The sequence below is a fragment of the Peromyscus californicus genome, unplaced genomic scaffold, assembly GCF_007827085.1.
Source record: "Peromyscus californicus insignis strain IS unplaced genomic scaffold, ASM782708v3 Scaffold_8__1_contigs__length_139910024, whole genome shotgun sequence".
NCBI lineage: Eukaryota > Metazoa > Chordata > Mammalia > Rodentia > Cricetidae > Peromyscus > Peromyscus californicus.
Window position 1 is genome coordinate 134,600,429 of NW_026294606.1, and position 26,850 is coordinate 134,627,278.

The 26,850-nt window shown below is 43.0% G+C and overlaps 1 protein-coding gene across 1 annotated transcript in view; it reads left to right on the plus strand.

Moving 5' to 3' along the window:
* Positions 1 to 709: 709 nt before the first annotated feature.
* The window catches only part of Ednra (endothelin receptor type A), a 69,094-nt gene continuing 42,953 nt past the window's right edge, over positions 710 to 26,850 (plus strand). Inside the window, 2 exon segments of the mRNA XM_052728630.1 lie at positions 710 to 1,172; positions 5,593 to 6,065. Coding sequence (XP_052584590.1) covers positions 5,646 to 6,065 — 420 coding nt within the window. The 5' untranslated portion in view covers positions 710 to 1,172; positions 5,593 to 5,645.

The window sequence follows — 26,850 nt, forward strand, 5'->3', positions numbered from 1 at the left end:
CCGAGGCCTTACATAGGTGGCAGTTTCTCCTTCCTTGCTCTTGGGACATTTCTTCTAGCCACCACACTGTGAGGTTACCAAAATTCCTTCCCAGGAGGAGATGTAAGTCCTGTCACCCCTCCTCCTAAGGTCCCAAGAACAAACTGAGGTCCGATTCCACCACAGTTACTGTAAAGAACCAATGAGTTATACAGTACCCACACAAGCAAGCCCCCTTCTCTGAGGAACCCAGGTGTCAACTCACATGCAATGGCTTTTGGCCCTCATCTCTGCTCCTACGCCCTCATCTTATCATACAGTCTTGACACAGTCTTGTGATAAAGACACCGTCTTCTGTAGGGCCTCCCCATCATCGTTTCAATCACTTGGGCATCACCATTTCTCTGCGCCTGCATGAGAACCTTCCACAGACTCTCCAGCTTCCCCGTGCCCTGAGCTAAGGCTTTGTAGTCTTGCAGGGCTCACTTGACCCAAGGACATAACTTCCTCTAAGGTGAGGAGAACTCACAAGCTAAGTAAAGCGGACAGCGGACAAAGGAGACCCGACCCTTCGGCCCTGGCTTCCCCTGCAGATCAAATCCTCCTGTTCTCGCCACAGCCTGGTGCCTTGCATTTCTTTTTAAGGCCCAGCACAACTCTGAGTCTGGTCTGTTACTCCTTACTCCCTCCCTTACCCCTCCTAGACCCACCCCCAGCTTTATCTCAGGAAGGAAATAGTTAAAGATTCCTGCCCTTCAGGGCCTGGCGGGGGCAGCAGTCTTGCAGCTCGGTGGCTGCTCCCCCGAGGGGAGGCGGGATAGGACGCTCCTGCAGTTCGGTCCCAGAGTGGAGGAAAAGGTCTGGAAGCCTGTGGAGTCTAGGAAGGACCGCGGGAGGCGTGTTCCTCCGGAGTTTGCTTTTGCTTGGAACACTCCAGCGCACACCCATTCCTCTGGCCTGGCGACCGTGCCAGGGAGGTGGGGAGCCATTCTGATTCACTGAATCGTCTCCGGAGGTTGCAGGCTGGGCGAGATCTCCTCCAAAGGACCCGGGCCCTGCCGGGGGAGTTTCCCCCAAGTCGTCGCAGTGCTGCAGCGGCGGCCACCCGCCACCCTGCGCGCCACCTTCTCTCGCTCCGGCTCCGTCTGGCCCAGGCGCGAAGCTGGCACTGTCTGCGTCCGAGGAACCCCCAGGTCGGTGCAAGTCTTTCCTAATGGGAATCAGGACTGGGACGAGGGACAGGGGCGCATCCTGGGGCAATCGGCTAGGAGGAGCTGGGGTGTCGCACACCGCCCGCAACGCCGCGGCGGGGGCTGGCACCTACCTGCCCTGGAGCCCAGTGTGGGTCGTCTTCCTAGGGGCCGAGCGCTACGGTGTGGGAGTGGAGAGGGGGTGATGAGCTTTGACCACAGATCAAAAGCATTTTACATCCCCAGGAGAGACTCTGATTTTTAGGAAAAGGAAGTTAGCCCCGGGGTGTCTCTTTCTCCACAGGCAGGCAAGAACTTTCAGTGGTATCACGCCTAAAGCTTGCTCCAGAGCCTGCTGGTGAAGCTGGCCACTGCAGTCTCCTGGCATCCCGCACCCTGGGTGTGCGTCGCCTAGGACACTTACTGTGAAGATCCCATATCTGTGAATCCTCTTACACCACGACTGCAGCTAGTGTTGGAACTCTGTTGTTGGAGGTCTGGGCTGTTTGCTCTGGGCTGTCCTTTAAAGGGCACTTGTTGCCTTTCATGTGCAGAACACCAGCCGTTTGTAGATAAGCCACCTCTGTTTACACCGCCCTAATGGCCTCACCCTGGCAGACATGGGGTGAAGACATATTAAAGTCAGACGGTGCCACCAAGGAGCATCAGAGAGCAAAACCACAGAGAACTTGGAAAAAAGTTCTTAGTTTAGTTTTTTTTCTCTGCTTGTAGTTGTTAATGGACACCCATCCCCACCAACCCATCTGTTTTTAAAGTGTTGGCCAACTGAGAAATACCCTGGCAACCGTGTCTTGCAAATTACCTGTTCTAAACATGTGCAGTTTGGGTGCCATGGGAATTTCCAAATTGCTAATGGCAAGTGAACGTTTATCCTGAGAGTCTGATATGTTAAATAGGCAAAGTGCTAAGGATTCAGCATTTGTTAAAGCACTCTAAAATCTTAGACCCACAAAGGGAAAACGCTGAATCTGTAGACATGTCCTTCGGCTTGAATGTAGACTGCTTCCCCCGAGTTGTGCTGACTTCAAGAGGAGATGCCTAACAAAGCTTGACTCGAATCCACCAAAATGAGCCCCAGACCCGTCCTTGGGAAAGCGTGCACTTGAAAGAGGTTTCTTTCCTTTGGTTTTGGGTCTTTTCACTCTGTGACAATATGGTATCCACATGTCTTTGACAGATGTCCCTTAGATGTGGAGAGCTGACAGAAGTGCCTGGGAAACGAGTTCTTTGGTAGTGTCTTGGTTGGGGGAAGCAAGCAAGGAAGGAAGTTTCAGTGGTAGCTGGCTCACACCATGAAGAGAAGTGGTGGCTTGACCTGCTCAGTGCCTGTAGCTATCAGCTGATGGAGGAAAGCGGCAAGCTCCTATGAGCACCAGTGAGGTGCTTCATGAGGGGTCCAGTGCCCATGACAAGCAAGTGGTCCATGAAGTCACCTCCTGGATGATCGTAACAGATCATGAAGCTATTCTGTTTATGGAAAAGACCGCTGTCTCTCATTTTTAGGAAAACTATTACTAACTACTACATTCCCATTGGGAAACTAGGAACCTTTCATCACAAAGCGGTCAAAATTAAAGAATTGTGCCTCCCCTCATTATTCAAGGAGACAGACTTTAACAAGCTTTGTGCTTGAAATCTGGTCTCCATCTGGGAAAGGAAATGAAGATATTTTGTAGGCCTACTAATAATTCAGCCAGATTCTCTGGATTATAAGACACAGGAGAGGAGATCTGTCAACTACTTAGAATTAAGGGTGAGCAGAAGTACGGTGGTGATAGGTGGATGGCAGGTCCCTCATTTTGAAATCACAGCAGCAAGTGAAACCCTATAACTCAGCTAGGAGATGGGATGACTGTCCTGCCACTTAGGCTGTGAAGCCATGTCACTTCACCTCAGGACGAATTTTCTCTCAAGTGAAGTGTGGACAGTTGTTCTGCTGCTACAGGGCAAAGCTCACGTCAAGAAACAATGGCGTCAGGTGCAATGTGTAAAATGCTCTTATTTCAGGAAGCAAAAGTACAAGGTCGTCAGTGGGTGTTTGTCTTGAACTTCCTATACCAGTCAATATGTCTTATTTTGTCCTCACATTGACTAAGCCTGGACTTAGTGATGCCCCATGACAGCTGCCGAAATCCCTAAAAGTGGTCGGCAACAGCCTTGAGTGGACTCCAGAAAAGGAGTATTAGTCTTAAAACTTAGGATTAGCTGTGCATGCCCATGGTCTTCATTTACAGATTAATAAAAGAAAGGTACAAAATACTGAAAGAGAAGGAGCTATTGTTTTTGATTGCTACCCTCTCATGGCCAACCTTCCTCAGTTTTCTAGTGTCTTATCTTTAAGTGTTGGAGGAGAAAACTAGATTTACTGAGCAACAGGGACCATGCTCTGTAGTAGAATATTATTTTAAGGTGTGTTACTTTTGTTTATGCATTTGTTTAACTCTGTGAAGCTGTGTTACTATGCTTATCTAAACAACTGATGGTCTAATAAAGAGCTGAACAGCCAATAGTGAGGCAGGGGAAAGGATAGGTGGGGCTGGTAGGCAGAGAGAATATATAGAAAGAGAAATCTGGGAGAAAAAGGAGTAACCAGAGAAGGAGGAGGACTCCAGGGGCCAGCTACCAGACACCTAGCTACACAGCAAGCCACAGAGTAAGAGTAAGATTTACAGAAGAGAATGAGAAAAACCCAGAGGCAAAAGACAGATGGGTTAAGTTATAGAAAGCTGGCAAGAAACAAGCCAAGCTAAGGCCAGACATTCATAATTGAGAATAAGCCTCCGGTATTGTTTATTTGGGAGCTGGGTGGCTGCCCCCCCCCCAAAGAGTAAAAACAACCTGACAAAGCAAATGAATGCCAAGTGTTCTTTTGATAGCACCTGACCACCCCTCCCAGTCTGTTGCCTCATCTAAACTCTGGAGACATCTTCAGTATGTTGTTGGCACAAATTAAGCATGAAAATGAAAGATGGGATGGCCTAGCAGTTAAAGCTCAGGTTTGGAGTCAGATGGAGCCACCTCAGAGTTGTGGATTTGCCACCATCTGTGATCTCCATGAGCTACCAGGCTTTCTCTTCAGCTTCCCTGTCCTCTTGGTGGACCTGTGTACGACTTCATGGGACCATCACATGGGCTAGTCAGCAGCAACACATGACATATTCACAAACCTAGCTAGAAAGGATGCTTGTAAGACAGTGCGAAGCCAGCTAGCCCTTAGCACACCAAGCAGTGTGACTAGCCTGGGAAAGCCTGTCCCTCACATGGTACCCATTGCCAGGTGTAGTGGTGGTTTCTGAATGCATTGAAGGAGGGTTTAAAATATGTGGATTTTGGCCAAGTGTTTCAAACTAAATCTTTTCATCAGTCATCTTTTTTTTTCTTTTCTTTTTGTGGTGCTGGAGATGGAGCAGGTGTGAGTGTGCAAAGCAAATGCTGCACCTGCAGCCCCTCAGTCATTTCACAGTTCATTAAGACTTGAATTGTTAGATGTATTCATGGTGCTAAGCAGACTTCTGCTTCAAATGAACACTGTAACGCTCTAGGCTATGCTGTAATGCTCTATACTACACTGTTGATGCTCTAGACTACACTGTTGGTGCTCTAGACTACACTGTTGATGTCTAGACTACACTGTTGAAGCCTAGACTACACTGTTGATGCCTAGACTACACTGTTGATGCCTAGACTACACTGTTGATGCTCTAAACTACACTGTTGGTGCTCTAGACTACACTGTTGGTGCTCTAGACTACACTGTTGATGCTCTAGACTATATATACTATTGATGCCCTAGACTACACTGTTGATGCCTAGACTACACTGTTGATGCCTAGACTACACTGTTGATGCTCTAGACTACACTGTTGATGCTCTAGACTACACTGTTGATGCTCTAGACTACACTGTTGATGCTCTAGACTACACTGTTGGTGCTCTAGACTACACTGTTGCCCTGTTCCCATCATGTGCAATCCACCACTCACTGGGGGATGATGAATTTTTAGTCACAGAATTAGATTCTTCTATTTTGTGCCTCAATATGAATGAACTTTTCCTTTTACCTCTTTTTCTGTCTCACTTCTGGAAGATTCAGGTTCTCATTAGCCTGAATAAAGAGAAAAAAAACTGCTATTTTTGAGGAATATTTGTGTTGTGATCTAGATACAAATAGAGCTGTAGCTAGAGCCAGGACTAGGGTGGGGATGTCATTTCTTGCTGTAATGTATTTTTGGCCTTTTTTATTTTGATTTGTCATGGGTAACCTGACATATCATATCTAATTACTAAATATGGCTTATATTTTCATTAAATTAGTAAACACCCATTACCTATGATCTTTAGGGTCAGCTAGATTTTGTAGCCAAAAAAATAATAATAATAATTTTTTCCTTTTTTATTCCAGGTGAAAGAAAGGTGTAAAAACGACAGAAGACATTTCTTCAAATCCACATTAAGATGGATACTTTTTGCCTCATGGCATCCTTTTGGCTGGCCCTGGTGGGAGGAGTAATCTGTGACAACCCTGAGAGATACAGCACTAATCTAAGCAGTCACATGGAGGACTTCACCCCTTACCCGGGGACAGAGTTCAACTTCCTGGGTACCACTCATCCACCTACTAATTTGGCTTTGCCCAGCAATGGCTCAATGCACAGCTATTGCCCACAGCAGACTAAAATCACATCAGCTTTCAAATACATTAACACTGTGATATCCTGCACCATCTTCATCGTGGGAATGGTGGGGAACGCAACTCTGCTTAGGATCATTTACCAGAACAAGTGTATGAGGAATGGCCCCAACGCTCTCATAGCCAGCCTGGCCCTGGGAGACCTTATCTATGTGGTCATTGATCTCCCCATCAATGTGTTTAAGGTAGGAAATTCCTGTGGACTTGGTTGACCTCTGACACTTTGCTCTGTTCTGACTGGGAGACTTAGTTCTGCTATCTTATAGCTCATTGACGTTTTAAGATTTTTATTGCTATGTATTAGACTATTTTCTGACTAAGCTGTTAGCGAAACAGTATTTCAAGGATGACCCTTAAGATGTTTCTATGGCATGAAGTGCGTTCCCATGCCAGCACTCAGTTTGCTGGCTCCAAGGGAGGTCTTGGGGCAATCAATGATTGGAGGTTTTTTGAGTTTTTAGGGTGAGATGTACCAAGCTCCCAAAGAACATAAGGTTAAATATATATTCAATTTTGGTTATCTTTCAATGTGATGCTGCTCAGAATAGATACCCACAGCAGAGCATTGAGTGGAAAACTTCTATTTTAGTCTGAGTGCCTGGGTGGATGATTGAAGCTGAAGGGCTTGCTGGCTTCTCTCACTATCTGGTGACTTGGAGATAATGAAATCCATGGATAGAAAGAAGGCCAGGACTGAATTACTAACTAAAACCATTCAAAATAGACCTGTTTACTCCTTCCCTCTTTCAGCTGTGATATGCCCTCCCCTGAGCTAGGAACAGGGGTTCAAAGACAATGAAGGAAAGTTGATGCTTCCGTGGCGGGGAAGATGGGTGTCTAAACATGGCTGGGATCACCTTAGATCCCACCTTAGAGAGTATTTAAGAGAAATAAACTAAAACCAAAAGAAGCAAAATATTCTGTATTTGCTGTAGTTATTGTGAGGGGAAGTTGCTGAAAAAATTTAAGTACAGTAAAAGTCAAATGAAATTAGCATATGTGTGCCACATTTTAAGAAATGTCTTCACCCTAAACCCAAGGAAACTGCTTTCCCCGGACTTTATTTCTCCCCTCCTCCTTCTCTCCCCTTTTCCCCCTTCCTCCTCCTCCTCCTTCACCTCCTTTTATTCCCCCACCTCCTCCAGTGTGAAGTCAGGCTCCTCCCCATCTTCCTTCTCCCCTCCTCTTATTTCTTTTCCTCCTCCTCTGCCACAGAAATAAATGATTCTAGGTCAGTGGTTCTCAACCATGGTCATGGCCCCTTTGGGGGTTAGATATCAGATATCCTGCATATCAGATATTTATATTATGATTCACAACAGTGGCAAGATTACAGTTACGAAATAGCAACGAAATAATTGTATGTCTGGGGGTCACCACAACATGAGGAACTGTATTGAAGGGTCACACATTAGGAAGGTTGAGAACCACTGTTTTAAGTGACACAATTCTGAAATATAACTTTAAACAGATTTTGCTAATTAAATGATGAGTATCAAGGTAGCCTGTGGTAGCCTCCCCGTTTCTAGCAGAGGTGCTTAAATCACAGTGAAATCTTATGACAATACCACAGCACAGTGATCTAGCACTGAAGATGGAAGCAAGGTTTGTTGTTTTGTTTTGTGTTGTGTTGTTTTGTTTTGTTTTGGAGATAGGCTTTCTCTGTTTAGCCTGGGGTCTCCTGGAGCTCCCTATGTAAACCAGGCGGGCCTTGAACTCACAGAGATCCTCTGGCCTCTGCCTCCTGAGTGTTGGGATTAAAGGTGTGCACCACAACACCCAGCTGGTAATTTTTTGAATGTTAACAATTTTCAAGATTGTACCATGTGCTTTTTGGAAAAGTAGAGAAATTAGACAATGAATAATCAAAAAATCACATAGTCTTTCTTTCCTTGGAATAAGTATGAATGCGTGTGATTTTAGTTTGAACATAAAAACAGAATTTTTGGACCTAAACTATGAAGCAAAGTTGAAAACGTATAATTAATTTAAAATGTTTAACATATGCTTCAAAATTTACTTTTTTCTCTGAAAAAGTTCTTAATTTTCCATTTATGAGTTGTCATGAACACTTAACACTTCACTTTCCTGTGATAACCTTCTTCAATGATAGATTTTAAAAGATTGCCATGACTTTTGGTCAAAATTTGACTCTTTAGTCTCAGTTGATTATTGGTGAATGTTCTCATTAATTCTTGATTATTCATGTGTAAACACTAGTTAGCTAGCTCATCTTTGTTCAAGAGAGTGACTAACCATCTCTAAACTAACTCCCTGCTTCTATTCTGTCTGAAGAATGCTCTGTAGACACAACCCTGTGCAAAGCAATTTCTTGGCAAGCTGGTGCAGCTGCCCGGGAAGCGGAGGGAGGGGCCAGAGGAGGGGCGGGGTGAGAGGAGGGGCGGGGTGAGAGGAGGGGAGGGGCCAGAGGAGGGGTGGGGAGAGAAGAGGGGAATGGTTATCTTCGAGTTGTTCCTGCCAATCACCAACCACTCTAAGCTTCATTTCTACCAGATGGTGAGTCACATTAGCTGAGAGAGTTCTGACTATTGTAGAAATCCAAATACAATTTATATTATTCATGTAGGATAGATTGACGCATCATTGTCCAACTCCATGGTTCTTCACTCTGGGGACTCTCATAATTGATGCACCTTGTTATAATTTGAAGTAATATAGACAGTGTGGTCATGGTGCTTTAACGTCACATGACTGTAGTTGTTTAAGTCCTGTTTTTTAAATGTAATCTGAGTCAGTGGACCAATTTGAGTTTTAGAAATTAAACTTTTAAAAATATTTAAATATTAAGTATTTAAATAATTATCTCAATCCTCTTCTGAGGAAAGAAAACAGCATTACCGTGAGCCTAAGAGACAGTAGCAGTGCAGCTATCTCCATGTTGTTCTGTCATTCTCTTCCCTAGGTAATGCTGTTCCTCTAAATTCTACACAGGCTAGTCAGGAGATGTCCTTCCAGGTAGCATGAGGTCAGGCCCCTGCTCCTAGTCTCCCTTGCGGCCTCCTGCCAGCGTATCCCACTCCCGTGTCAGACTTGGATCCCTCTAGCCACATCCGGTTCACTATGTCAGCACCTGTCCATCTCACTTAATCATTGAATTTAGATACCCAAGAAAACAACATACAGGTTTCTCTAAAAGGATGGATGCGTGAACTCTTTTCGTCTACCTCATTACTAGAAGAATTATGTGACTATCGAAGGGCTGACCAGTCTTCTAGGCTCTCTAAATAGATAAGTTTCTGGGGATATGGCTCAGTGGACAAATTATGAGGACCTAAGTTCAAATCCCCAGCACCTGAGTGAAAAGTCAGGCGTGGCAGCACATGCCCGTAACCTCGGCTCTGTGAAGTGGAGACTGGTGAGTCATGGCCACTTGATGAGCTGTTGGTCGAGCCAAAACGGCAAGTGAGAAATTCAGAGAAAGAGCCTGTCTCAAAAAAGTTAGTTTTCAACTGAAGAGGACAACCTGATATCAACCTTTGGCCTGCATAGGAATCCTCCCCAATACATACATACATACATACATACATACATACACACACACACACACACACACACACACACACACACTCTTGCATACATGCACACACACACACACACACACACACACACACACACACAAAGATGAGTTTTCTAGTCTTATTATTCTGTCTGGTAATCACATCAGGTTTTTTGTTTTTTAGTTCACAGTCCATTTTTCATTAAATAAACAGATTTTTTCAGTTGTAGGTATCTTTAAACGCGTTATTACTTAAAAGTGGGTCACGTGTTCTCAGGACTTCAGCTTCACTGCAGTATTTAAAGCGGGGCCCACATACACGGGTATCAATACATGTCTTCATCTGGGAAGCACATGCTTCAAAATCACATGCCCCGAAGTCTGCTGCATCTGCCATGATGTACAGTCAGGGCCCAGCTGCCTCAGACGCTCCACTCACACCAGAGTGGGAGCAGAAGTAACAGGCTTCCAGGGAAGGAAGCTCAGGGTGTAAACGCTTCTTTGATCCACACATCATATTATCGTCTCCATATGACTTTCAATCCAGCATTCCCCGTGTGATGTACCAGAAGCAGAGTCTTCTGCAGAAAGCTAATACAGCTGGATCACCATCTTCTTCAGGGCACCTGCACTTAATCGGAGCTGATTGCTTTAAATGAGATTGTCTAGTTCTTGGGCTGGAAAGATGGTTCAGTGGTTATAGCACTTCCTGTGTTTGTTCGCCAGCGCTCACATAGCAGTTCACAAGTGCCTGTTACTTCAGTTCCAGGAATCCAGCATCCGCTTGTGGTCTCTGTGGGTTCCTGCATGCACATGGAGCACATAAATGCATGCAGGCACACACATATACACATAAAAATAATAAATAAATAAATAAATAAATAAATAAATAAATAAATAAATAAATCTTTTTTAAAAACACTTTCTTGTTATCAAAAAAAACTGCCATTAGTGGCACTTAACTACTGTTTGGTCTCTCTTGTTACATGAGAATAGATGAGTTAGAAATAAGATAGTTACTTTTGGTTGAGTCTTAGTCAAATGAGGTATCATAGGTTTTCTGTGAAAAATTCATCTGTGAAATAAGTCCTCTATCTAAAAATTTAAGCACATGATCTGAAACTGCACCCTGCCTCAGTTACTGCCAACCACGCCAGTTATATACTCAGTCTAAGATGTCTTGGCTCAGAGTCCAAAAACGTAGACCTGGGCACAGTGCAGACTGTATCTTAGAGCCAGCTGAGTCAGATGTACAATGTGACAGGAGGAAAGAGAGGCTACCAGGCGGGTGTGCTGTCTCTTAACGTTGTAGCTCTGTAGTGTCGTTTGGAAGGGGTTGTACAGGAGTGTTTCACAGAGCAGCTGATGGAAAACAAGGGTCACATAACTGAGCTGTTTCCCATCTGTCACTAGCCATGTAGTGGGCATTGGTGGCTTTCCATGGTCTCTGGGCATATGTATCAATGAGCTTGACCCCAAATAGTGGCTGTCAAGGCATTTAAAGATCTCAAATAAACAACTGGTCTAGGTCTGGAGTGTATACGTGGCATTAGGAAGAAATAAATCAAAACCTTAAGAGAAACGTCCCCAGACCTTGCTTGGAAGCACACCCTCACACATGAATGACAAGAGAAAAATCACAAAATCTAACAAAACAGAATGTGAAGCAGATGGCACACAGAATGCAAATGAACACCAGCTGGCTTCTGGGTCTTCAGACACACAAGGGTCTTGCAAGTGGTAGTGCTGAGGGACAGCTATGACAAACTTGATCAGCGCCAACTCTAATTTTTAGTTGCTCAAAAAGCAGATAATGTCATAATTGCAAAAGAAGACTAATAAAAACGGTGGGGGAGAGCTTGCATGATCTCCCTATGCCCAGGCTTGCCGCCTGTACTGGATAAGCTGGAGATGGATTCAATTTGCCAGGAAAATCCATTGTCTAGTATCCCAAATTCAAGAAATATAAAATTTAGCCAAGTATATTAATATGTTCACAAAGCATTTGCATGTTAGGAGGGCAGCACAGTGCAAGCATCGTCTCTGCATTTGAGGATCAAAACTAATCCCCAGTTAGCATTGGTTAGAAACATAGAACATAATAACTTTTATTCTTTAATGACTTATGAAATTATATTTATTTCAGGTAGTATTGCCTGTCAGTATATGAGTTATGATCTGTAATAAAGTAGAAACCTCAAAAGTGAAGTTTGTGGGTGGGCCAAAGCTTGGCAGCATCTAGTTTCAGGATAATAATTTACCCAGATGTTCACACAGATGTTCCCATAAGCCACTGTGCCTTGCCTTTTAAGCAAAAACAAGAATGAGAGAAACCATATGTATGAGAGAAGCAGGGTAAAACGAGTGAGAGGTAGGTCATGAGGAGAGGCAAAACGTTGAGCTTAGTGGCCAGGTCCTCTGGTAGTGACAGGCTGGAACTGTGGGTGCTCTTCAGATAGTTCGGTAGGTGAATAATGCCTCCATTTAGCACATATGAAGAAGCAGGTTCGTGGCCGGGCGGTGGTGGCGCATGCCTTTAATCCCAGCACTTGGTAGGCAGAGCCAGGCGGATCTCTGTGAGTTCGAGGCCAGCCTGGTCTACAGAGCTAGTTCCGGGAAAGGCGTAAAGCTACAACGAGAAACTCTGTCTTGAAAAAACCAAAAAAAAAAAAAAAAAGAAGAAGAAGAAGAAGGAGATTCATGAGTTCATGAGAATCCCAGACAGAGTATAGTAAATGGTGCCTACTGACTCTGTCCTACAGTAAGCAACCACCCCTTACTGAGAGCAGCAACCAAAAGTAAGCAAATGCAGTTTCTGCATGAAATCCTCAAGAGTATTTTGCAATGGGAAGCCAAGGCTCCCAGGACCTCTCTCTGGCAGAGGATGTGAACAGAGCAGAAATAAAAGGCTTTTACCTAAGGCCAGTTACTCTCCATATTCACCCAGTCTCTGGCATCTGGTACTCTAGAACCCATGTTTTTGGGACAGTGGTACAAATGTCATTTCATGGCACAGCCAATCACCAAGACACTTTGGGTCTCAGATGTAAGTTGTCATGACAACCACCTCAAACATAGATGTTCAGTAATGCGTGTACTGATTTGATGGGAGCCTTGACTGTTGAGATGAACTTCTAATCGACTTTTTCTTTTCTTTTTAAAAATCACTTATTTGCCGGGCGGTGGTGGCGCACGCCTTTAATCCCAGCACTCGGGAGGCAGAGCCAGGCGGATCTCTGTGAGTTCGAGGCCAGCCTGGGCTACCAAGTGAGTTCCAGGAGAGGCGCAAAGCTACACAGAGAAACCCTGTCTCGAAAAACCAAAAAAAAAAAAAAAAATCACTTATTTATTTTTATTTTATGTGGATTGGTGTTTTGCCTGCATGTATATCTATGTGAGGGTGTCAAATCACTTGGAGCTGGATTATAGACAGTTGTGAGCTGCCATGTGGGTGCTGGGAATCGAACTCAGGTTCTCCGGAAGAGCACCCAGCCCTATAATTGACTTTTCTGCGAACTTCAGATGATGATGGTGGTGATGATGATGATAATGGTGGTGGTGGTGGTGACGATGATGATGATGGTGGTGGTGGTGATGATGATTGGTGATGGTGGTGGTGGTGATGATGATGATGGTGATGATGATGATGATGATGATGATGATGATGATGATGACTTAACAAAAGGATTCTTCATTTATAGACTAGGTACCTGTTGTCTACACATCCTATTTTCCAAGTTAAATTACCCATTAGATTCCATACGTGGTGATCACATTGTTTCCTTCCACTGCACCTTCACAGAGAAAAGCAGACCTTTTCCACTCATGCCTGTAGTAGTGCTATAATCATAAAATCAGTTGCAGAAGCTGCCCCCAAACTTTAACAGAGAGAACCACTTCCTTTGGTCAAGATCTCTGCCCCTCGCTGATGCACTGTATCCAGCCATACATGCCTCCTCTGCAGCACCAGTCTCTCTAGGCCTCTACCTTCTCCAACTACCTGACCTATCGGATCTCAAGGTGCTCCATCCACCTCAAGTGAATGTCCCTCATGCCTCTTCTGGGCTTATTACACTTTGTATTTCAGAACTCAGCCTCAGTATCTCTCTGTCTGGCAGCTATTCATGACCCAGACTAGGTTTACTGCCTCCTCATGTGCCCCCACGACATCCTCCATTAACCCTATGAGAACACTTAACACATGCTCCATTGTATTTGCCAATGTATTTGCTTGCCTGCAAGTTCCTCGAGGCAAGTTGCCATCATTCCCATGTATCATTGCATCTCCTATGCCCATCTTAAAACACTTGATGAATGAGGGTTTTTTAAAGCATTGTAGTTGACTCTATTAGACTGTTTGTCTCCCAGACATAAAAGCAGACTTGATTACTGAATTTATTGACTATCTACTTCCCCTGCCCCCCACAAGTCAGAATGTCTTAGGGCTCATAAATCTGAGGAAAAACTTGTGAGAAACAGAACTCCACACTGGGACAGAATAGACCCTCATCCCTTTGTCTCTGGAGGCCAAGAATTCCTTTCCTATGGCTCAGGAATTATGCTATATAATTTTCTCTCTTTAGGAATATATAACCAGTAAAAAAGTCTCCAAGATTACCATGCAATACTGATTTTTTAAACTTATTTATGATGTGGTTTAGATAAATATATTTAAACCTACAAGTGATTTAGAATATCAAAATAAACATTCATATAACAAAACATTTCTTTTGCTTTTCAGAGACTAGGGAATGAGTTACATTTCTGGCATTGTGAAGACATGCTCGTTGCAAAAATCCATCTAAATGGCTTATTTAAGAATAAATGGACACATGAAATGACAGAGTGATAATTTATTAACCAGTTTTCTGTTTGTTGTGAGGAAGTTGCTGTCTTGACAGACTTCAGAACCCTGTCCAGGTCTACCCCCTTCCCCTCTGACTGCTCATTTCCTGTGTCTGGGAACCTCATTGCGGTCTCTCATGGTCACGTGATTAATTAGTCTCATGTGGGGCTGCTCCCTAACCCTTGGCATCTGCCTTACAGCACAGCTTTCCCCACTTCACTGTGGGGGATGGAAGCTATCTGTAACTGCAGGACTGTTCCCCTGGCCAGGAGGGGAAGATGGTTTCCGTTATTGTTGCGAGGTGCTGAGAGGTAAATGGAGTCGTGGCTGATGGGATTCCTCCATCAAAGAGTTTACCTCATTACCAGAGTTTGCTTTATTCCATACTGAACATAAAATGCACATGTGGAACCAGTTTAGGAAATAATTTTCATGTAATGTACATGTGCGTGCGTGTGTGCGTACGTGCGTGTGTGTGTGTGTGTGTATGTGTGTGTGTGTTTGCGCGCGCGTGCGTGTGTTGCCTTGATTTCAGTATTCTGATCAGTAAAAGCAGACAGGCTAGCTTTTTGGTTCTGATGTAGTTTTATGGTGTAAGTTTGTGAGTTGCAGAAGGTGATCCAGTTAGTGTGGACTGTGCAAAGTAAGGTGAATGGGAGAGGACTGAATGTGCATCCTCTGAAGCTGATGTTAGTCTAGCAAGATAAACGCGGACTGTTGTAAGGAGTCTCACTAGAATAGACCTGACACCCTCCTGGGATTCTAAGCCTCCTTCTGGACCCACCATGCTCTCTTGGGAGTGATGACGATGACTTCCTGTATCTACAGTTTTGTTTTTAACTGGGACCAGCTGTTCTAGACAAACATCTGCACTGAGAAGTTAACTGCTGAAACTAAGTGCAATTATAAAACTGGATGTGTCATTCGGTGTAAATTGTTGATAGTCTTGTATCTAAATTTCAGCATCAACAGTGTTCATTTAAATTTGGAGAGTCTGAACTCTCCCTACCATATTCTTTGACTTCAGAATCCTGAATCAGGTGTGCCCCCAGGAAGCCTTCCTATCAACTGCACACATATTAGTGTGAATTTAGACTCTAAATTCCTCTTTCACTAGCATCTAGCTTTTTAAACAACTTGCCGTAGACTGCTATGAATAGTAGAGGCAGATTTCAAACTTTCCATGACTCTTGCTTAAACTCAGGGCTTGGAGCTGGTGAGATCGCTCATGGGTTAGAGTAATGTCTGCCCTTGCTGAGGATCTGAGTTTGATTTCCAGCACCCACGTGGCAGTTCAAACCATCTGTAATCCCGGTTCCAGGGAAGCCATGCCCTTTCATGCTCTTCTTGGGTACCAGGATGCACAGACATGCACGCAGGCAGAACACTCTACACATAAAAAAGTGAGCAGAGAAGGGGCAGTTTACACAAAACAGGACTCCAATTCATTCAAGTTTGTATTCACAGGCAAAAGAGATGGCAAATAATTAACGATTTGATTATTGAGTTTCATTAGGATTTTATTTCCTGGATTGGGGATTTAGCTCAGTGGTAGAGCACTTGCCTAGCAAGCGCAAGACCCTGGCTTCAATCCTCAGCTCAAAAAAGAAAAGGATTTTATTTCCTAAATGTTCTTCATTTACTGTACAGTAAAGACATTGGGGAAATAATAGCACACAAAACACGTAGACAGCCTCACCCTTGTGGAGCTTAGATATGAAGAACAGACAGAAGGAGATAAATAAGTAAATATGTATCTAGGACAAATGCTGAGAACAATAAAATGGGAAAGAAGAAAGAAACTATATTCATTGTAAAGTGGGTAGAGGAAGGGCCTCAAGATAAGTTACAACTGAATAAAAATGTCTATGGGGAACTGACGGTGTAATGGAGTGGAGTGTTTGCCTGGTATATGCGAAGGTCTGGGTCTGTCTTTGGGGTGTTGTATTTTGTTTTCTAGGTTTGGGGCATTTTGTTGTTGTATTGTGTTTTGGTTTTGGGGTTTTTTTTGAGAAAAAAAAAACCTTAAAGTTGGAAGAGTAGGTAGGAGGAGAGGATTTGGGAGGACTCAGGGGAGGGGAAGAAAATTATCAAAATATATTTACATTTAAAAATAGTTTTAAATAATAAAATAAAAAACACCTGTAACACCAGCACTTGGGAGGTAGAGGCAGGAGGATTTCCGGTTTAAGGTCTTTCTCAACTACATACAGAATTCAAGGCCAGCGTGAACCACATTAAGACCCTTTCTCAAAAAAGAAAAAGACAGGAAAGGAAGAAAAAGGGGGAGGGGTGGGGAGGGGTGGGGAGGGGTGGGGAGGGATGGGGGAACAAACTCTGCTGACTATCTAAGGCAAAAGTATTCTAGGTACAGGAGTCAGCGAGGTCAGAGGCCCTGTAACATGATTATACCCAGAAGGTTAAAAGAAAGCAAGGTAGCCCTGATGTCCCACGGGAGGGACAGAGTGGTAGTGAGGTGATGGGGACAGGGGGTATGACAATCGAGAAAGGCAGATCACAAGAGCCTAAAAGAGGCTAGCACTTGTCTAGGTCAGGACAGTTCTGAGTTAAAGGAGACATGATTAATAGTTACCTATGGATAGATAATAGGCACAAATCAGGAGTGATTTGTGTGTATAGTAAAATGGGGAAAGAAAAATATATACTTATATATAAATTGTAAAGCAGATAGAGGAAGAACAAAACTTTATATGGGGAGCTGGACTGTAATAAAGTAAGATGGATAAAGTAGGAAACATGGTCCATCTATCTCCAAGTCTTTGTGAAGTCCCTGGCTTTCTTCTCTGAATGAGCTAGGAAGTATGAGAATAGGTATGTGCAGGGAGGGATGGTCTGGTTTGGACTCTAACAAGAGCATCCTAGATGCAATGTTGAGAAGCATCTACACATTAATAAAGCAGAAATGGGCTATCATAAAAGATGTTACATGTGCCAATCTTCTTACAGTCATTTATTTATTTACTGTGTGTGGGCTCATGCCATTGCCCAAGTGTGGAGGTCAGAGGACAACTTGTGGGAATCAGTCTCCTCCCACCACCTGGGATTCAGGCATCAAACTCGGGTTGGCAAGCTTGGTGGCCAGCACCATTACCTAATGAGCCATCTCGTGGGCCCAGTATTCTGATATTTATCCTGAGAATGGTATTCCCTAAACTTGGTGTCCACCCTCTGTCAGGCTCGCTAAGGCTATCTCTCTAAGAAATTTACAACATGCCACTGTTAAATGGGAAAACTGATGCACAGAATATTTAAGTAAATCTCCTTGAGTTCACTAAATATGCAAGTGCAGAGTCACCACCAGGGTTCTGACACCAGAAGCTCTGCTGTAACTCAGTGATGGCTACTTCTCTTCCCAGCACCTCCTAAAGCAAATGCATCCAAGCACCGATACTATCCAAGAAACACAGCTCCCAAGACCTCGGTGACAGGAGCCATCCATCTTTCTTCTCATGTACAGTTTTTAAACTTTATTTGTTCACTTATCTATTCATGGCACTGGGAATGGAACCCAGGGCCTCAAATACGTCAGGCAAGTGTTCTACCACTGAGCTACAGTCCACAGCCCCTAGTAGTTTAGTTCTGTATCTAGAATGGAAATAACATACTCTTAAGGAAAATGTGGACACCAGAGATTTCTCTCCAATATTGCATCTGTGCCATAAGGCTTGCACACTGCCTCAGAGTACCTGGTTATCAGGACTCATGTACCCTATATTCATTGTCTTGACAGTGACAGACTAAAACATGGAAAATAAAATATAAACAAACAAAGAAGAAAGGTTGAGTTCTTGGATGGACTTTTGCCTAGACACACACTCAGAGAAAAACTTCTGGCCAAACTAACATCTCATAATGTTTCATTTAGCAATTGAAAGCCCAGGCAACTTGTCTCTAGACACAATACAGAAAGATGAGTGTCTAGGACTCGTGCACCCTGTCAGCTGAGATAGAAACATGGGCTTGGCTGGTAGAACTGAAGGCTCTCTTTGTAGGCTTCCTTCCCGTGGGCTTACCAGGTGCACAAGAATTTAAAGGAGTCTGTGGAAATGTAACGGGTGACATCTAGGGAAATGTCTAAACTGATTGTTAAAGTCTAAAGTCCTCAGTTTTAAAGTTATTTTTATTTTAAATTGGCATGTGATCACTGTATGTATTTACAAGATAAAGAGGTATTTCAGTATTTGTGGTACAGTGTGTGATGACAGGATCCCATTATCTGCATCCATCATCATTTGGTTGTATTGGCAACAGTAGGAATCTTCCCTACTAGCAGTGTTTCTCCTCATCTGAAGCCTACAGTTGAGTCTTCTCTTACTGCCACAGAGCATTACCAGTTCCTCCCTCCCAGCTGTCTAGATCCTTTAGCCATCCTCTCTCGGTCTATTCTGCCCTCCCCTGTTTCCTGGTAGCCCCTATTCTGCTCTGAGCTTATCTGAGACCATTTTCCAGCTTCTAACAGTGATAAAATGCTCTCCTTACCTCATCATAGCTTATTTTGCTCAACATAACACATTTTAGTCCATCCATATCACCATGAACAATGGGGCAAATTCCCCACTCTTATGGGGCTTACACATAAAATATACCTACTATAAAATAGTTCCACTGAATCAAATTAATGGAGAATTTCATTATTTGACCCTAATTTAAAATATAAGTCTTGAGCATATTCACACTATCCAAAATCATTGCCTGGATGCATGCCTATTTGCCAAATATGGAATGTTATGCCTCTGTATATGTGTGTTTTTTGTCATATAAAGAAACTTTGCAGAATGTAAGTTTTTTTTTTTAAAAAAAAAAAGGACCTGAGCACTGTGAGGGTTTAGCTCACAGGAAGACTTAAATCTTAAGTTCTCAGAGTTAAGTGTCTGGAGTTTACTGGAATTTCTCCTCAACTATTGCCAGAGATCTGTTTGTTTATAGAAATATCTATAAAAATTTCAGTACTAGCCCATCATTTAAGCACCATAATATAAGTTAGACATCCTGTAGCAGATAATTACTAAAAGTGTGCTCCAGTGACAGCTTTTGACTCCATCCAAGTGAGCACATGCACACTACTATAATCAAGACACAAAGTGAGCACATGCACACCACTATAACCAAGACACAAAGTGAGCACATGCACACCACTATAACCAAGACACAAAGTGAGCACATGCACACCACCATAACCAAGACACAAAGTGAGCACATGCACACCACTGTAACCAAGACAGAATGCTTTCAGCTCCAGGACATCCCCACTCACCATCGGAACCCTGAAGAAGCCCTTTCCTGACTTCTGATGATGTGAGTATGTCCACTTTTCTGCTTCATTTCTACGGATTCAACTCATGCGATCTATTATTCTGTGTGTGACTTCTTTGTCTCGCCATCATGCCTCTGACAGTCATCATGGGCTGGTTTTGGGTGATGGCTCATTTGTTCTCACTGTGGGTTAGTATCTCTTTCTGTGAATAGGGACTTAAATAGTTTTCAGTTGTTATGAGATGTGCACACGTGACATTCTCACATGTGTTCTTGTGCACACAAATATGTATTCTTGTGCACACATGTATGCACTTCTGTTGCATGTATAGGTAGGTATATACTCAATAGACACAACATAATTCTTTTTACTAATACATTTATATTTTAATTAACAAGTTTGAGGAACTATATCAGAACATGGTACAGAATTATAATGGAGGTAGAATTTTTGAGGAAGATTTTTTTTTCTGATTCAAAAACTTTAGCTATCCGTGTCGCCTAGTGTAAACTTTGTCTATTTCACTTCCTGGCCTCTCAAGGAAATCTGTTATTTCACCCCATATGAATAATCCCCGAGTCAGCTCACACACTGACCAGGCATCTGAGAAAGCAGAGGGAAATTGAGGAAAGTTGTGAGTTCAAATTATACATGTTCTTTGATGATACGGGCAAATATTAAAGTTAGTCTGAATCCCAGGGAAGTTTTAGAATCTGTTTGTTTGTTTGTTTGTTTGTTTGTTTGTTTGTTTGTGATAGGGCCTCACTATGTAGTTCTATCTAGTCTGGAACTCACTGTGTAGACCAGGCTAGCTTCTAACTCACCAAGATACAACTGCCTCTCTCTTCCAAGTACTAGGACTAAAGGCCACCTGGCTTGTTGAAATTTTTGAAACCATAGAACACAGAAAAAATATATACTATTTTAATGTAAAACACTTATAAAAACATCTCTTTGAAAACATCTTTCTCCCAGAATAATAAATCCAGCTGAAGTTCCAGCAGTCAAATTAATCTCAAAAGATACAGAGAGAAGTGAAGTTTGGCTTCAGTTTTTACAGACAGTATTCCTTGTAAACCATAAGGCACACACACCATGAAGCGCAGGTCAGGAGGCCCTGGGTAAAGACACACACATCGTGAAGTACAGGTTAGGAGGCGCTGGGTAGAGCTGATACATCTCTAGCAGTCAGAAGTGGGTTGATGGGGTTCTCCCGACAATTTCTCTGAGGTTATTTTTGCAAAGTGGCATGTCCCAGGTCTGCCCGGTTCTCGGTAATCTGGTCACTGCAGCACACTAACACAAGATGAGTACGGCCGAGAGAATTAATAGTAAAAACTTTCTAAATTATAAAACATAAGCACAAATCTGAAAGAAATAATTCTTTTTAGCCGCCAGCAAAATCTACATCACAGCATCCCCAAAACTGAATTTATCTAAATGCAGTCCACATACTAAGTAGAAGTATCCACAAGTACATTTGGTCACTCCTCACCGAAATTGAATAAGTTTTCAACTCTTTGTCACGTGCTTAGCCATGTTCATTACAGTGACTTTCAAGTAGTGAGAAGAGGCACACCAGACAGCCAGAGTTTTAAGTGGCATTCATGTTTCTAGGAAGGGAAAGAAGGGAAACCTAGCCCTCTTATCTTTAGAGAAGGTTCATGCTAATCAGTAATTAGTCTCGAAAGCTCTTAAAAGATAAAAATATTACAAACTTGAAATATTCAATATGAATGTTTCTATACTTCATATTTGTTTGTATGGGCCGATTAAGTTACATCATCATAAGTAAGAGAAGTGACTTTCCTCCACTAATACTGAAAAGGTCGGGGACTTCTTTCACGGCTGTAAGGAGGGCCAAGGGGCAGCAAGAGGGGAGGCCAGTGGAGGTGAGAAATGCCTGCTGTTCTCCATTGGTTTACCACTGTGTGCACACACATGCCTGGAACCCTGTGGCACAGCGTTCTCTGTACACACAGACCTTTCCACACTGCTGGAGAGAAGTGGGGAAACTACAGGGGGTGGATGGAGGAGAGCAGAGTTAGGTGATGACGACTCCTAAGGCTCATCTCTTAGATGCTAGCATCCTGAAAACATCATCCCATGTGGACTTGAGGAGGGTAAGATGCAGGGTGTAAGAATCACACCTACAGTTCCAGCTATGAAAGGACCTGAAGAACCAGAACACCGCTATTTATAACGTGGCAGAGGCGGTCATTCCAATCAGCCATTGTCTCAGTTACTGTTCTATTGTTGTGACAAGACACCATGGCAATGGCAACTTATTTATAGAAGAGTTTATTTGGGGCTTATAGTTTAGAAGGTGAGTCCACGACATCATGTCAGGGAGCCAGGCAGCAGGCAGGCAGGCCTGGCACTGGAGCAGTAGCTGAGAGTTTACATCTCAGTCCGCATCTGCAAGCAAGAGGTAGAGAGAGAGAGAGAGAGAGAGAGAGAGAGAGAGAGAGAGAGAGAGAGAGAGAGAGACTGGGAATAGCATGGGTTTTTGAAACCTCCAACAAGGCCACTCCTTCTAATTCTCCCCAAACAGTTCCACTGACTGGGCGCAGACATTCAGGTATATGAGCCGTTCTCAACCATACCATCACAGCCCTGCTTGCAAGTGAAGCTCTGCAGCAGCCTCCAGTTGCTGCTTCATCCACATCTCCTACGGATTTGAAACTCATTCCTTGTTTACAGGGCACTGGTGAACTGTCTGAGGTGGGGAACATCTAGTTTCCCTGTGAAATCTCAGGAGACAAAGCTGGTTCTAGAGCTGACAGTATCTGATAAAAATTCCTTTCTTAGCCAGAATTTCTGGATATGTGATGAATGACATAGACGGTATTTGTACTGGATTGCTTTTCAGGGTATGTGATTCTGGGTCCAAGCCCACATTTTATTCAGACTACCCCTTCTCCATTTATGTCTCTACATTTGATAAAACTGTTCAGAGAAAATTCTAACTTTCCTTTTTTTTTTTTTTTTTTGAGGAACAGGCACATACACAGTCTTCCCATTTCTGTTTCTTTTATGTAGCTAGTGGTGGGTTGTTTGTTTGTTTGTTTGTTTGTTTTGACAGGGTGTTATTCTGGACCTAGACAAGTTTTGACTTGAACTCATGGTAATCCTCTTGCCTTAGCTTCCCAAGTTCTGGGATTATAGGTATAAGCTATCATGCCTGGCTTTCTTGTTTAGTTAGTTGTTAGTTATATGTAATTAGTAGACAAAGTAACAGGTTTCCTTATAGTAGTCCCTCCCATATTCCCCTCCTCCACCTCCCTACGCTCCACCCCCTCTTGGACCATTCCATATTCCAGTTTCCTAATCAATATTCTGCACCTTGGTCTTTTCATTTGTCATTACATCCCAGAGGTCTTTGAGAATATATAAAATGCTACTTCATTCTTTTTACATTTTCACACTCCTCCAATGTGAGAGAGCATCATAGCTTATACAATCATTTGTCCCAATCTTTTGCTTTATGATTATAGATGAATATGTACAGCCTACTTATAAGTATGGATGTGATGAGCACATGGGAAACTTCCTCACATAGGACCCTGCAGCCAAGGGCTACTATGCAGGTTGCTTTGCCAATTTGTCTCCATAGTAGTTACATTTCCTGTGCTCCCACTAACAATGTGAAGGGTCTCTGCTTTCTAACATGTTTGTTTAATTGAGATTTTCTTTCCTTTGTCCTGTCTTTCTTCAATGCCAAGGAAAATGTTGAAAATGTAGGCCCCTGAGTAAAGCACTTGCCACACAAGTGTGAGGACCTGAGTTTGAATTAGCAGAGCCCACATAAAAGCCAGACACAGTGACATGCATCTGTGACCCCAGTGCTCCCCGATGGGTTGGGAGGTGGAGACAGGAGGATCTCCCGGAACTGTGGGCCAACTAGCCTGGCATGCACAGCAGAAAAACAACAAAGAGACCTTGTCTTAAACAGGGTGTGAAGCAAATTCTGAATTCCACATGTGAACTGTACCGTTCTCTCTCTCTCTCTCTCTCTCTCTCTCTCTCTCTCTCTCTCTCTCTCTCTCTCTCTCTCTCTCTCGCTCTCTCGCTCTCTCGCTCTCTCGCTCTCTCTCCTCCCTCTCTCTTTTACTCATTCGCTTCACTAATGTTGCTTGTAAAAATAGTGAAATAAATTGGAATAATTTTGGAAAATGTATTGGGTCTCAGAATAAAATGCTCAAGATAAATCATTTACTTATGCTTAAAAATAAAGAAGACACTAATTCAAAAAAATAGAATATAATGCTAGACATTTTCCTACTCTGGGGCAATCAGTAATGTACATACTGAGTCAGTGAATTCTACACTCTCATTATTTCAGAATTCATCCACCTGAAAATTGTCAAGTCCATTCATCTTCATACTAAATTATTGTTATTAGAAAAAAGAATCTATGGCACATTTTTCCAGCATACTATATATCACAAAATATTCCAAATGGAACCAAATTACTTCCATCTTCCTGGAAGAGATTTTCATTTGAGGTGGAAAATAAAGTGAGGCTGCCATGGAGATAAAGGATTATGCTTTTTTCCAGAATCGAATTTGTGAACTGTGACAATTGTCTTCCATTTCATTTTCACTTGCATTTTTTGACAGAGATTAATGAAAGTCGCAGAAGCCAATATGAAACCTGGTCCAAATCGTGCTGGCTGGGCTATTGCACAGGCAGGAGTTGGAGACTGAGATAGAAGTCTCTAGTGCCAACTTAGATGGTGACACTTTATGGCTGATGTCATGTGGTGGCCATGAGCATTTCGAGTACCATGACTGCTTGGCTCTGGGTCTCACTGGACTGAGCTAAGTGACAAGACCCCAGTGTGCTGTGCCCTCCACCATGTGGAGGCTGAGGCCCAGGGCAAGCACAGAACCCAGGAACCAAGAAGTGACGGGAACATAGTTTTCATTCCCAGGCAGAGCTCTTCTCCATTCAGGAACCCGAAGACTCAGTGGCCTCACTAAGAGTCCTGTGCCTCCCGCCACTGTCCACTTCCGATTGTCATGTTAAAAGTTAGTGGAGGCTAGAGGCTAGAACTGCAGCAAAAAAGTGATGACCGTAAGTTTCCAATTAAGATCGTTTTACTGTAACAACAAACAAAATCAAATATCACCAAGATTTTTCTGTGATCTTGAATAAGTTATGTGACATTTCTATCCCGTTGAGTCATCTTATCGTTAAAAGCATCTTGAGGGCCAGCAAGATGGCTCAGTGGGTAGAGTCACTTGCCACCAAGCCCCATGACCTGAGTCTGACAACAGGAACCCACATGGTGGAAGGAAAGAGACAACTTCAGCAAATTGTCTTCTGACTCACACACACACACACACACACACACACACACACACACACACACACCACATATAAACATCTTTCACACACACACACACACTCGCGCACACGCATACACACACAGTGAACATACACACACCACACACATACCCACACACACCACACACATCTCTCATACACACATGACACACATGCATATACACCACACACCCATGTATACATAAATACACACATACCAATAAAAATGTAAAATATATATATAAGTATATTGATCTAGATTAATTTTCTCTAACCTTTTGGTCTCAGGTCATTTTTGTATTCTTAAAAGTTGTTGAAGGGGCAAAAGTGCTTGTTGCTTCCAGAGGACCTGAGTTCAGGTCCCAGCATCCACCTCAGGCAGCTCCCAACTGTCTATAACTCCAGCCCCAGGGGATCTCACACCTTCTTCTGGCCCCCTCCACCCGTGCATGCATGTATGTGTACTCATACACAGACACACACATACACATAAGTAAAAGTAAAAACAAACTCTTTCAGATTTAGCATACAGTTGAGGCCCCTCGACAACTCGTGTCTTTATGACCACATTACAAGTAAAAACTTGGAATTCTGTAGAGTATATACGCCTTAATTCACAGGAAAGGAAAGTAAACCCATTAAATATTAGGCTACTTTTATGGGGAAAGAGATGTTTTAAAACAAAAAAATTAATGAGAATAATGGCATTAATTTGATTCTGAATAAATATCTTTAATGTCTAGCTTAATAAAATGCAGCTGAATTCTCCTATTAATTACTGGTTTGGATCTGTTGAATTTTGTTGTTTTGGTTTAAATACATACATGAAAACATCTGGTCCCTCACATATACGTAGTTGGAGGGAAAAGAGAACATTAATAGCTTTTTCATATAATCATGACTATTTTTAATACAATGGCCAAACTCTGCCTTTGGCAGTTTTTTAAGACTGACTGTGATATGGTCTGAGAAACTGCTGGTGAACTTTGCATACACTTGCCCCTCTTTGCAAGCATCTTTAGAAGCACGTGGCTTTGTAGTGTCTGTCAGTAAATGAGTACTGGGTTGGGTTTTTTTTTTTCCTTTCAGTTCATATAGATCTTCTAAATGTTGGCCTCTTTGTGGTGTAACACCAAAAATGCATCCACCAGAACCACTACCAGCTTTGTGAGCCAGGAGACTAAAAAGATTCACCCTCTTCGCGGAGCTTAAAGACTGAAAGGAGATTGTGCCGTCCTGACCAGTGTGACCGTCCCGATGATACAGATAAAACAAGTCAAATTCATTTTCAAAACTTGAAAAAAGTATGATGTATATAACAGACCCTCAACCAGAAGCTGAAAATTAATTAATTGAAATTGTCTATGAAGTCGCTATAATATTTACGTTGCAATGTTTATAACCCACTGAGTTAATTTACTATATGGTTTAGCTTTTCCTTTGAAAGTCATAAAGTAGGCTTCCTACATTCAAAACATACTGTCTTACTGCTTCATCTGTGGAATTTCCCAAGTTCTGACAACTTTCATTCTTTTGTGTAGGGAAAAAAAAAAGAGGAATGAAGGACTAAAGAAATCTGTGGAGAAACAGAAAAGGAATTGGGGCAGCAGAGTGATCATGTAGACTAGGGAGAAGGCAGTGGTCAGGCTAAGAGTAAATGAAGCAATGGTTTCAAAGAAGCACATTCCAGATGGATATGGAAACAATACATCATAAGGGCTCACTGAGAATTTGGGGGTAGCTGAATTCCAGCCCAGCACTTTTTAACTGGCAGAGACCAGAACTGAGACTCAAAGATTTCAGCTGGGGCTTGAGCTCGAAGGCAGGTGTCCACCGTCCCCCTGGCACAATGCGTCCTCCCTGTGTGTTAAAGGGGCCTCATGTGACTCTGATAGTCTCTGCACTGCGCAGAGCATTTCGCCAGGCTCCTGAAGCCTGATGGAGGACTTGTTAAAACACATGTCCCTTTCACAGGCAGTCCCTTGGTAACGAAGTCCTCT